We start from the raw sequence: 13,755 nt of genomic DNA on the forward strand, positions 1-13,755 counted from the left end.
AAACAGTAATGTAGTTTCTTCTATTGAATGGCGAGGAGTTGTCCTTCCTCCCGTAACCTGGGTGGGTCAGAGAGCCCGTCTCATGAGAACAGGTTAGTGACCTTGTAGAGATCAGTGTTCGGTGATGATAGATGACATCTCATTATCACACTGTGCTTTATGATGTGGAAAATGACGTGAATTCAGTCAGTAGAGGCAAGGAAGAATGGTCTTAGGTGCGGTTAAGGTCCACCTATCAGCTGAATAGAGTTGTTTGGCATAACCCATAAAATCTATAAAGTGCGTCATTTTGGAAGGGTTTAACCCTGAACAGGGAACATCCAAATTTATGATTTTGCATGCCAGTTGTACCACTTCTGGCATGCCCACTTTTAGAAACAATAAAAACCAAAGGTTTATGGGAAGAAGTGCTCCAAGTTATAAAGTAAAGTGGGCGTGCCAGAAGTGGTACAACTTCCATGCAAAATCATAAATTTGGACGTTCCCTGTTCAGGGTTAAGGAAATGAAGATTTTTGACAAATTTCACAGTTGTGTTTTGGAGTAAACCAGTTTTAGTTATCGGGTGTTGCCGTGGAAGATGTGCGTCATTGTGCTATTTGACCCAAAGAACGTGTTGACAGGGAGGTTGGCCCTTGATCCTCAAGGTGCAGAGTTGGGAGGATGGTTTTATTTATTTATTTATATACTTTTTCAAAGTGACTGTGGGCTTTCACCTGAACAACCCCAAAACAAGAAGTGGAAGATCTTTAGTTATATGTACACATTTTCTTTATTTTGTCGGCTTAGTATTCTTTCACGTCTGTGGGTTGAATTCATTCTTGAAATGAATGTCTCTCCACCTACATACCAAGGGCTATTTCCCCCATATAAGAGAGGTAGCCAAATCAAAAGGCAAGTACCCACTCCCATCCACCACCCATTCCTCCCTCTCAACTTAGCCTCTCATGACTTAGGCAGATATTTTTTTTCCCATTGATAAAAGAAAAAATAAAATAAAAGAAAAAAAGACTATTAACTCTTTAATAGAAGCAGTGGTGCGATTAAAATATATTAACAACAGGTTCTCTCACTAAGCTAATAGCATACAGTAACACTTCAGTTGTATTATAGTCTGTATAAGACAATTTTTAATAACCAGTTCACAGACCTCATGAAATTCCAAGAACTGGTTTTTACAGACCAGTAATAACTAGCTGAATCCCACTGCTGAATACAAGTTAAATGAATTACTTGGCACTGGCCAGAATAAAATTGGTTAAGTATACCACTATATTTCAAAGGGTATTGACATCTCAGGACTGTACAGTTGTGATAAAAGTTGCATTACATATGGGTTGAGTGACGTTAAGTAAAATCATTATTACAGATTATCATTGTTATTTATTTTTAAGTTGCGTATAGATCTTGGAGCATTATTTCATTGTTGAAGCATTTCCACACCAAAGTAATGTCTTCCCAGTTTATAACCTCAACTCCTCTTCTTGGAATTCACCAGAAAGTGGATGATGTCTTCCACGTCTGCGTAACGAGAGCCCACAAAAGCGAGCTACTACTCATGGAATAAGTTCCAAGTTTTGTAAACATTTTTACATTAAACTGATAATAGCAAAAGAGAATAGGCATTGTATAACCTGTTGTCTGAGGTTATTGCGGTCTGTATTCACACAATGGCGACGGTAATTAAAGTTCAGTAAAAAAGCGAAAGATTTTGTGTGTTTCAAAGGGAAACCAGAGTGTTAGTAACTGACAATGGGCACCAGATGGATTGGTAGATCACTCAAGGGAGAAATGTTGAGCAACAGTGTTGTTGTTTCTTGTGGGTCAGTGCAGGATGAGGTGTTCAATGCCCTTTTGATTACTTGTGAGCTGCAGGTCTCTAGTTAGAAAGTCCTTTGGCAATGGATTGATTAATTAAAGTCATTTGGAATGATAGGGGAAATTTTTTATTAATTTATTTTATTCTAATTTTATTTATTTTATTTCTGTTATTTTTTTTATACTTATTATTTATTTTATTTTATTTATTTATAACTATTTTTTTTTTCCCACTGGATTTTTTTCCTATTGCAAGTTGTATTTTATTTATTTATTATTATTATATAATTTTTTTTTTTGTTTTTTTTTTTTTTTTTTTTTTTTTTTGACTTGTGAGAAGAGTACTCACAGCTCCCAAAGGGGACTGGGATCAATCCTTTTGCCATGTTGAAAGTCTTTGCCATGCACAAAATCAACTTCAGTATATGTGCTGGAATAACCCTCTCCTGTGCTGAAATAACCCTCCCCTCTCCCACACTTTGACCATGTTTATGAGGAAACTCCATCTTGACACAAATTGAATTAATTTGTGATATTAACCTCGTCTTCACTGATGGTAGCAATTGTATTTGTAGTTCTGGCTGCCATTTGACTCGTGGACTCCATGGTACTCCATTGGTAACAGAGGTAAGAATTACCTTGATTAACCCTGTCTGTGCAAGGCAGCATTTGTACTCATATTCTTGTTGCTGCCGTCGGGCTATTTACTTCATCGCTGTGAACATTTCATTTTTGGTATTAGAGGAGGTCAGAAGCAATGTAGCAAGACACAGCACCTCCACAGCAGAACCAGAGAACCCCCCCCCCCCACCACTGTTTCATTACATGACATATCCCACCCCATGCGACCCTCCTCTCCCATCATCCACGGAAGACTATACAGAGCAGACAAGAAGAAATTTCCTTGAGCAGTGTTATTTCTTCGTCCACTCACGACCACTCTTCACTCAGGTCTATAACAACAATGTTTGCTCATGTTTGGGCTACTGTCAAGCAATTTTTTTTTTTCCTTCTCATTGGCACGCATTTTGTAGTGCCATAGAGTGCCTCAATGAACCTGTATAAGCATTTATTGTTTTTATTGTGAAAAGAGAGGGTTTGTAGTCGCCTTGCTCTGCCCCAACTTAGTTGCCTTTTACATGCAGGGAAACAACATCAGTATTCTTGTCGCCCATCATAGGGATAGACCTCTCACAGCAGAGTAAGTGGTCATCTTAAAGTGAGTGAGATTGTTGACATTTGGTTATGAACAGCAAATGGTAAATCTATAGAGGTGCTACAGACTGAATACAGTTGTCAACCAATAAGAAAAATTAATATAATAGAACAAATAATGATAATAGATGAATAAATAGAAAACCTGAAAAGTTGACCAGCCCATCAGGTTAACTTAAGGTCAAAAAGGTTTAACTTCTCTACTTGTGACAGGTGCCAGAGGTGAATGAAAATAGCCTGGCGGTGGCAGCGCAAAAAATAAATAAATTAGTAGTGTCATCCAGCACAGAAAATGAATAATTGAAAAAGTCTTTACTCCTTTCACAGTAGAGATGTTGCAACAATGATTAAATTCTCTTGGTAGAAACCTGATTAAAAGGGAAGGTGTTGCTAATTAGTTTTTTTTTTTTTCTTATGGAAGGAGAGTTGATGACAACTCCCCCCATCTACCATTCCCTTCCACTGGCTGGAGACATTTAGACCAACAATCACACAATATAAGAGAACATTTTAATACATATTCCCGAGATCTGTAGAAAGGCTCAGGGACCATTGCCGGCTGCCATGGGGCTGTGGGGTTTCCAGTTTTAGAAACTTCAAAGCGACATTTGAATACTCGATCTCCGTTGTAAGGGTTGAGGCAATTTTTTGCAATCCAACCAGGATGTTTGACCCCCGAAATGACCTTTAAAGATATGTGTATATATATATATATTCACACCCACACACATGTATATATGTTGTAAACATACCCATATATATATTGTGTAGAATGGTGGAGGCAATAGTCCAGTTGGTACGGCTTATAGTAAGTTAACATAAATCAGGAAGGCAATGACGTAGTGTAATAATAGTGTATATCTTTTTGCACAAAGGTGTTTGTGAAGCGAATGTTTATCCAGTTTGATTACATGCCAAAATATTACAGGTCTTTCAGTCTCCATAATTTCCTGTGTTCCTTCAGGGTAATAATTTTTCTTTTTTCTTTTTTGGTGTTTCCGCAAGTTTCCCAGATTTCTTCAAAATGCATATATAGGAGAACTGAACTGTAGGTGCATGTACTGTCATTCCAATAAACGTCAAACACCGTTGCAAGCATAGCAGAACATTTTTCATTATTCGAGTGATTCTTTAGTCACTTCAACTGTGCGTATTACCCCACACAGGATGGTAAAGTAGTTTTCTCTAAAATGTGCATTGCGATTGTACAGTGTCATATCACTCTGTTCACCAGGGTGTTCAATATTTATTGGATCGATCGAACATGAACGATAAATACGACGTAAGTGTTGTGAGGCACCGTCCCTAGGTATGGTTTGAAGAGCTGGATTTAGCAACTAAGTACTGAAATGAAGTCTTTGAATGGTTTTTGTTGTGTCAATACACGGACAAGAGCACAAATCTCATCCTCTGCATTCTTACTGTTGTGTAACATATTTATATTTTGTACTCATCAGCAATATTCTTAGTCTAGCTAGTTTCATTTATATAACGATCATTGTGTGTCTGATTACGGGACTCCTTCTGAGGCCAACAGTCATTAGGTGTAAATCGTAATAATAGTGTGTACCATTTACATGTAAGGAATTGGTCTGGTGCAATTGTAGTGGTTGTTTTTAAGCGAACAATTTTTTATTTAGAAAAATTTATTCTTGTGTTGAGGCCATCCCTGATGTCTTTGTTTCGAGATGTTTAGCATTTACGTTTGTTGTCACATTTGAAGGAATATTATTATCTTTTAACTGTGGTGCAAGAATGAAAATCTTCAGTGATAGAATACCTTAACCAGATAACCCGTTTCATTGTATATTTTTTGTACATTTTGCATTTTAGGGTTCTCATGCTACGTGAAGGAGAGGCAATACCCGTACGTCAGTGCGGGTATTCTCAATAGTTCGGAAATCTCTATTTTGTCTACTGTAACCATGACATTGTTAAAAAGTTTCCTCAATTCAGGACTCATTCCACCTTACGTTCCTCAAAGGTTTGATAAATTGAACTTGGTAATCAGTGCATCATTGAAGTCGAGGTAATCCGTACACCTCTGTGCATTTTTTTGATGTTGGGTAAGAGGCCACGGATTCCTGCGTGTGTAGTTATTCTGAAACTAAGTTCGAGTTGTGAAAGCGATTTTTACCATGTAGAATATTTTTCATCCTTTGCGAATACTTTTACTTTTGAGGCAACTCAATTGGTAACTATTTTTCTCCCAGGCTAGATGTAGCTGGGGGGATCCAATGCAGATGTTGCATTTATTGGATTATTCATTCATATTGAACATATTGACAAGTTTGTAGGGCCATTCTTAGAGAATAAAGCAATACAAGTATACATTTTATTTATTTCATCCATTTATGTGATCAAATACAAGTTCATAACAAACTTCTCTGATATCAAATATCAAGTAATTTACCATTAACATGAGAGAAAAAATACTACTGATTCTAATTCTAAGTTTATGGCTAAGTCTTGGGTGGTGGTGGCGGCGGCATACTGGTAGTTGGTGGAGGAGGAGGTACTGGATTGAACGGAGGTGGTGGCGGCGGGGCTCCTGGCGGAGGTGGTGGCCCTCGTGGTCCCATACCAGGCGGTCCCATCCCTGGAGGTCCCATGCCTGGAGGAGGTCTTGGCGGTCCAGGAGGCGGCGGCATCATTCGCATCGGGGGTCTCATTGGAGGTGGAGGCATACCTGGAGGACCTGGCGGAGGCATACCAGGAGGCGGCCCCGGAGGCATAGGACCTCCGGGAGGACCCGGTGGTCTGGGAGGACCCATGCCGGGAGCTGGGGGTGGCGGCGGAGGCATGCCAGGTGGTGGGGCGGCTCCTGGTAACATCGGTGGTGGGGCAGGAGGAACCAGTTTCGCCTTGGGGTCGATCTTGAAAGCAAACTGGAGGAAAAACTGTTTAGTTTCTTTATTCCACGTTGTCCAGAACTTGTTCTCGGATTTGTCGACCTCTCGGCTTGGCACCTTGAAGCCGATGGTTTCGTAGGGTTCGGCAGCAAAGAGCAAGTACTGCCACTTACGATCCGGAGGCTCAACCTTCTGCTCGTACGCGGACATGAAGCGGTGGCGAGGGACGATGTTATCGGCAATCTCGGGGTAATCAACCTGGAACAATAAACTCTGCTGTCCAGTTTCAGGGTCTCTCTGTTTCGTCACACGATAACCAGGACGACCAATTTTCACAAACTTCTTCACTTCGACTCTCGGTTTTTCTGGAGCTGGCTGCGCTGGCGATTCTTTCGCTTCTTTAGCGGCTCTTCGTGCAAGGTTCGTCTGATGCTTCTTGCCCTGAGTATGTGCCAAGTAACTTCCCTCATTGTTGTGTAGAGTGAGGCAAAGCTTACATTCATATGACCCCAAGTGATTTTTCATAAAATATGGATCCTTGTTCAAATCGATGGTCTCGAGGGCCAACTGGCGAAGGCGTTCGCGTCGGTCCCTGTTGCTTTCGGACCATGACGCCTGTCCACCTCCACCAGTTTTGCCTCCCGCACGATGCTGGAAATCCATCTTGGTCGCTTATACCCTGAAAAGGAAAAGAAAAACAGAAATAAAAAAAGATGAACATAAAGCAACAATCTCAAAAATTCATACTGGAAGCAACATTTTTACTCGAATAGTATTCAACAAAATATTCTAAGTACAGTAGTGCTACGTATTTCTAGATTCCAGAGCTGTCGATACACTGGGGACTGTTACATGTTTGGACCAATTCAAAACTGGCTGAGTCTCCCATGCATAAGAAAGTCCAAAGGTCTCTTTGGATAAATTACTGTTATTCATATGAACAATATGTTTTATATAAAACACAGAAACCTCCTTCCACTCCACTACCTCTTTACCTATCTCCTCACTCAATAGAATAGCCACCCCTTCCCTCCCTCGCCCTCTCTTCACTCCTGATAACCTCCCACTTACATTCCCAAACTTACACTCACCCTTCCCTTTCAACTTAGTTTCACTCAAAGCCAACACATCCATCTTTCTTCTCACAAACATACTACCTATCTCTTCCCTTTTACTCTCATCTGTACCACATCCACGCACATTAAAAGACCCAAACCTTAGGGTGCTGGCCCGAGGCCCTCCAGCACCCCTTATGCCTTCACTTTCCAATTTAGGAATTTGCCCCGTGGGGCTACAGGGAGAAGGATGCCTAGTCCCTCTCCCCGTCCCTTTCTTCTCGCCTCTTACGATCCAAGTGGGAAACTTGGTGGCAGTATTCTTTTCCCCGACCACAGGGAATTCCCCCATTACAGAAAGAGAATACTCAGAGAAATGGTACAGGACAGCAACAAGGGGTTGGGGGACAGCATAACGGAGGGACAGTCGTAGTATAAAAGTGTCATCATTTCTCTATGAACAGAATTTCTTCTATCATAGACAAAATGATGTGTGGCTCTGGTCCGTAGGGGTGCCCCATATAGACCCTAAAGTATCGACTGCATGCTACTTTGCCACAATAACAAGCAGCCAATACCCCAGACGGTTTCCTCAAGGATAATGTGGATGAAGGTGAAACTGGGAAAGGAGATGTGGGTCTTTGTAAGTGCATATGGGCCTGGCAGTGAGAAGAGCGTGGAAGAAAGGGAGGCCTTTTGGATAGATTTAAATGAGTGCATAGAGGGTTTAGGAAGAAATGTCAATGTAATAGTACTGGGAGACCTTAATGCTAGGGTGGGAAATGGTCCAATCGATGGAGTGGTTGGGAAGTGTGGAGTTCCAGGAAAGAATCGTAGTGGAGAGTTGATGGTGGAAATGTGTCTAGAAAGAGAGTTGATGATAGCAAATACAGTGTTTCGGAAGAAAGTCAAGCATAAGTACACATGGGAGAGGGTGGTGGAGGGAAGGGTGGTAGATAGAGCGCTAATGGATTATGTAGTGGTAAATAGGATTATGATAGGAAGAGTTAAGGATGTACATGTGCTAAGGGGAGAGGGTGGGGGAATATCAGATCATTTTTTGGTGGAAGGTAAGCTGAGAGTGGAGGATAGATGGAGAAAGAGGAAAGGGACAAAAGGTAGGGAGGTTCTTAGAGTGAACTCCTTGAATGAAAAGGAAAAGGAGGAGTATGAAAAGAAGCTGAAGGAGGAGTGGGAGGGAGTAAAGGATAGAGCAGAGATGGGTGTGGAGGAGGAATGGGGATGGTTCAAGGAGGGAGTCTTAAAGTGTGCAAGGATGGTGTGTGGAACAAGAAGGGCAGGGGGAAATAGAAGAAAGGGTAGTGAATGGTGGGATGAAGAAACGAAGAAGGTTGTAGAAGAGAAGAAGCGAGCATTCACAGATTGGTTACAAAAGAGGACGGGGGAGTCGTATGAGACGTACAAAGAAAAGAAAAGAGAAGTAAAGCAAAAGGTAAAGGAGGCAAAGAGGAGAGCAGATGTGAAATGGGGTAGGAGTATGACAGAAAATTTTGAAAGTAATAAAAAGATGTTTTGGAAAGAAATTAAGAGAGGAAGACGAGGCGAATCAAGTAGGGAAGAAAAGGTAAAAGGTACAGATGGAGAGATGATAATGGAAGAGATGGCAGTAAGGGGAAGATGGGCAGAATATTTTAGGGAGTTGCTAAATGTGAAGGAGGATAGGGAAGGAAAGATAGTTGCAGTGGGAAATGCGAAGAAAATGAGAGTGATGAGTGAGGAGAATGGAGGAGAAATAGGAAGGATGAGGTGAAGGCAGTTGTAAAGATGATGAAAGGTAAGGCACCTGGTCTGGATGGATGCCATGCAGAATGTCTGAAAAAGGGAGGTTCAGTGATGGTGGACTGGTTGGTGAGGTTATTTAATGTTTGCTGGAGAGAGGGTAGAGTACCGGAGGACTGGAGAAGTGCCTGTATAGTTCCTCTTTACAAGGGAAAAGGGGACAAGTGTGAATGTAGTAGTTTCAGAGGGATTAGCCTGTTAAGTGTAGTAGGGAAGGCTTATGGGAGGATCTTAATTGAGAGGATTAGGAGAGGAACAGGAGTAATTGGTGAGGAACAGTGTGGATTTAGGACAGGTAGAGGTTGTGTAGATCAGATCTTTGTGGTAAGACAGATATGTGAGAAAGCTATAGGAAAGGGGAAGGATGTTTTTTGGGCTTTTATGGATCTGGAAAAGGCTTATGATAGGGTAGACAGAAAGGCACTGTGGGAGGTTATGCAGATTTATGGGATAGGAGGAAAGCTTTTGGGAGCTGTCAAGAGTTTTTATGAGAGTAGTAGAGCATGTGTCAGGATTAGAAATGGAGAGAGTGAGTGGTTTGAAGTAAAGGTGGGACTTCGTCAAGGATGCGTTATGTCGCCCTGGCTGTTCAACTTATACATGGATGGGGTGGTGCGAGAGGTGAATGCTAGGGTAGTGGGTCAGGGATTGGAGATGGTTAAAGAAAATGGAGAAAAGTGGGAGGTGAGCCAGCTGTTGTTTGCGGACGACACTGCGCTTGTGGCAGGGTCAGAGGAGGGATTGAGGAAGCTGGTGGCAGAGTTTGGGAGAGTATGTGATAGAAGAAAGCTAAAGATAAATGTGGGTAAAAGTAAGGTGATGAGATGTACAAGGGGTGAAAGTGGCAGTAGACTGGAAGTGAACATTAAGGGAGAGCGACTGGAGGAAGTGGATAGTTTTAGATACTTGGGTGCAAGTGTAGCAGGAAAAGGTGGAGTGAAGGTGGAGGTAGAATGTAGATTGAGAGAAGCGAGTAAATGCCTTGGTGGTTTAAAGAGTGTAATGAGGAATAGACATTTGGGAATGGATGCGAAGAGGAGACTGTATGAAGGAGTGATTGTGCCAACAGCACTGTATGGGGCAGAAACGTGGAATATAAGAGAAGAAGAGAGAAGGAGTTTGAATGTGTTTGAGATGAGGTGTCTGAGAAGTATGGTGGGGGTTACTAGGCTGGATAGAGTGAGAAATGAGGAGGTGAGGAGGAGAACAGGGGTGAAAAAGGATTTGGGAGATAGGGTTGATGAAAGAATATTAGGATGGTTTGGACACATGGAAAGAATGAGTGAAGAAAGACTAGTAAAAGAGGTATGGAAGGCAGATGTGGAGGGAGTGAACATGAGGGGACGTCCTAGAATGAGGTGGATGGATGGGGTGAAGGGGGCTTTGGGGAAGAGGGGAATGTCTGTTGAGGAAGGAAGGGAGAGGACGGAAGACAGAGGTGAGTGGAGAATGGTTGTATATGGATGATGTTGTGACTGCATGAGGAGGAATAGGCGGGGGGGGTGGGGGCCGGGGTAGCATGTGTGAGTAAATTTTGACGCAGCCCGAAGGGATTTCTCCCCGTCCTCGCCTTATATGCAGAGGGGGATGGAGAGGGGGGGTCGCCGATTAAATGAAGCGGCCTTGCTGTGGATGTGCTGTGTCTTGCGGCACTGCTTCTGACCCAGGGCGGTGGGCAGGGTGCAGGGATGACCCGTCATCCAGGAGGTGCTCAGATGAGAGGGAGGGTGGGAGGGGTGTGGAGTGTATTTAGGGATGAAATGGGTGGGAGTGTTTTTATGCCTTTCCCTTTTTGGCTACCTCCCTTGGAAGGGGGAAAAAGCCTTGGTATATGTATGTATAAAACACAGAAGACCACACTTGGAATATGCCATGCAAGTTTGTTAACTATTTCTAAGGAAGGATATAGACACATTAGAAAACTTACAAAGATCCACCAAAATTGTTCTAGAATTGAAAAACTTATCCTACAAAGAAATACTACAGAAACTAAACTTAACGATTTTGGAATAAAGGAGAAAGAGGGGTGATCAAAGGGACTTTTTAACCCCTAGAATATGATACCACCTATGTTGGAGTCATAAGGTGCAAGTAAGTATATGAGGATGCCACGGCATCAGCGTCATGATTACGTTTATTCTTTTAGTTGTAGCTGAGTGACCCCTGTATTCAGTGAACAGGCTTGACTGTGTTTTCTGTGGTTATAACCATTCTGGGCACAAAAGAATGGGCATAACAACTGTAACTTTATATTTTATAATGCACATATTGTGATGCATCATTGTGCATCAGGCAACCTAATGTGTGTACAAATATATGACTCGTACTGAAGATGTTAAAATCATAAAGAGTTTGAAAAATATTGATACTACAATCTTCTCCCAAGAAAACATCAATATATTAAGAGGAAATGAACATAAGAACCTATAAAATCCTGGTGCTATTCCAGTATCATGCAAACACATTTTTCACTTTTTTTTTTTTTTAATTTGAAACATCCATTTTTTTCCATGGAATGGTTACATTAGATTATACTATGAACTATTGGACAATGTTATTTTCATGTTGAATATTGTATTTGCTCGATTCTGAAATTTTACCAAGCAATAAAAACATCTGGAAGTTTTTCTTTTTTGAAAGAATAATCGATTCTTGGAAAGAATGACCAAATTCTGTTGTAAACTTAGCCACAGTAAATGAATTTAATACACATTAAACATACAAAAAATGAAATGTTAAAATTGAGACTCGACTTAGAAATAAACACATAAGTTAAAATTAAACATACAAAAATGAAATAGTAACCCTAAGAGCAAACTTTAAGGCAAGCACATAAACACCAACAGTTGCAATCAATCTTGCAATGCTACATGAATGTGATGACAAATATATCCACGAGATACCGGTGAGTTCTGATTGCACCACATCCCCCCCCCCTTTTTCTCTCTCTCTCTCATATGCGACTCCTTGGGTAGCAATTGGGCCCTTGTGACTGCTGCCAAGCTCCTTCCTGAATATTTATGAGCAAAAAATACACAAATGTGACATGAGTATAATACTTTTTTTTTTTTTTTCCTTTTTACAAACACTGGAATTTAGGAAGTATTGGTTCATGCTAAACAAAGAAATATCCACATAAAACTTACTTTACTAACATCAGTTATCAAGACACTAATTAATGTAGCACTTTTTTTTTTTAAGATTTTTTTGGGCAACTATGGAAAGAATGAGTGAAGAAAGACTAGTAAAAGAGGTATGGAAGGCAGATGTAGAGGGAGTGAACATGAGGGGGCATCCTAGGATGAGGTGGATGGATGGGGTGAAAGGGGCTTTGGGTAAGAGGGGAATGTCTGTTGTGGAAGGACGGGAGAGGACAGAAGACAGGTGAATGGAGAATGGTTGTATATGGATACATGAGGTGGAATGGGTGGGGGATGGGGGGGTGAGGTAGTATGTGTGAGAAAAACTTCATGCAGCCTGAAGGGATTTCTCCCTGTATTCTCCTTTTCTGCATGGGGGGACGGAGAGGGGTGAATGGAGAATGGTTGTATTTGGATGATGCTGTGATACATGAGGTGGAACGGGTGGGGGATGGGGGGGTGGGGTGAGGTAGTATGTGTGAGAAAAACTTGATGCAGCCCGAAGGGATTTCTCCCCATCTTCTTTTCTGCATGGGGGGATGGAGAGGGGGGGTCGCCGATTTAATGAAGCGGCCTTGCTGTGGATGTGCTGTGTCATGCAACACTGCCTCTGACACAGGGCAGTGGACAAGGTGCAGGGATGACCTATCATCCAAGAGGTGCTAAGATAAGAGGGAGGGTGGAGTGTATTTAGGGATGGAATGGTTTCATGCCTTTTTCTTTTTGGCTATCTCCCTTGTAAGGGGGAAAAAGCCTTGGTATATGGTATGGTATTTTTTTATGTATTTGACTTGGTTTATCTGAATTATAACAACCAAACACATTATAATTTCAAGATAAATTTCCCAGTGTCTTGCTGATACTGCCTTTTAAGGTATGATGAAATGTCACCTGTAGTGCCCAGGTATTATTAATATTGAATAAAAAAAAAAAAAAAAAACATTGCCAGTGTGAGTGTCTAATTTGCCTATGTACAGTTAATTGTATATTTAGCCAACTATCAGTGTCAGAGTGGGGTTAGATTTTTATTGCCAGTGTGAGTGTCTAATTTGCCTATGTAGAGTTAATTGTATATTTAGCCAACTATCAGTGTCAGAGTGGGGTTAGATTTTTAATTAAGCGAACTTTTGAGTAAATCTAAATGACAGTAGCACTCAGTCTCAAGCACTCAATTTAGAATTGGCCAATCTCCATAAACAGTATGAAAATATTATTTTTGGCTTATAATTTAAAAAGAAGTCAATACCAATATATAGATAATATAATAGTTGTCAAAAATAATTTAAATATTACCCTGGCATTAGTGAGTTGAATCTTAAGAGGAAATAAGATAACTTTATAGATAGGGATGATAGATGGTAACTGACATGGAACTTCCAAGACCGTAATGCTGAGAATACCCTATACTCAGCATTACAATCACAGGGCCTATACTACTATCTATAGGCCTTCTGATTTCTTGCCTTTTCCTCAGTCTTGACTCTTGTTCTTGAATGTTACCTTTTTCATATCAACCTTTTAAACACTACAACTTTAACTCCAAACTACAGAGTTACTATACTTCTGTTAATAAAACCCGAAATGGGGTTATTTCAGATACTTCTGAAATAAATAATTTACACATCCTGAAAGTGAATTATGCTTTTTCAATTTTGTTGGTCTTCCGTGTATCTACAACGGAACAAATAAATCACTAAGGTGCAACGTATGAGAACCATAAAAACTTATTTACAAGCCCGCTGAGCCACGTAATGCTAAACAACGGAATATCTACACAAAACTTACATATCCAAATATAAGACTCTTTCAATGCGGCTTTTCTTACCGTAGCGCATAACACAACTTTATTGTTTATGTATACGACGCCCGTACGTTTG

General features: G+C 41.0%; 1 protein-coding gene across 1 annotated transcript; it reads right to left on the reverse strand.

Annotated features, from left to right (window-relative positions):
* Positions 1-5,352: 5,352 nt before the first annotated feature.
* Sf3a2 (splicing factor 3a subunit 2) lies at positions 5,353-13,748 on the reverse strand. The gene is made up of 2 exons (XM_076198434.1): positions 13,664-13,748; positions 5,353-6,562 (listed from the first exon to the last, which is right to left on the reverse strand). The coding sequence occupies exon 2, from the start codon at positions 6,544-6,546 to the stop codon at positions 5,494-5,496; it is 1,053 nt and encodes a 350-aa protein (XP_076054549.1). The 5' UTR covers positions 6,547-6,562; positions 13,664-13,748; the 3' UTR covers positions 5,353-5,493.
* Positions 13,749-13,755: the final 7 nt, after the last annotated feature.

This window comes from Oratosquilla oratoria, chromosome 15 (genome assembly GCF_046742065.1).
Source record: "Oratosquilla oratoria isolate Oo_2021 chromosome 15, ASM4674206v1, whole genome shotgun sequence".
Taxonomy (NCBI): Eukaryota; Metazoa; Arthropoda; class Malacostraca; order Stomatopoda; family Squillidae; genus Oratosquilla; species Oratosquilla oratoria.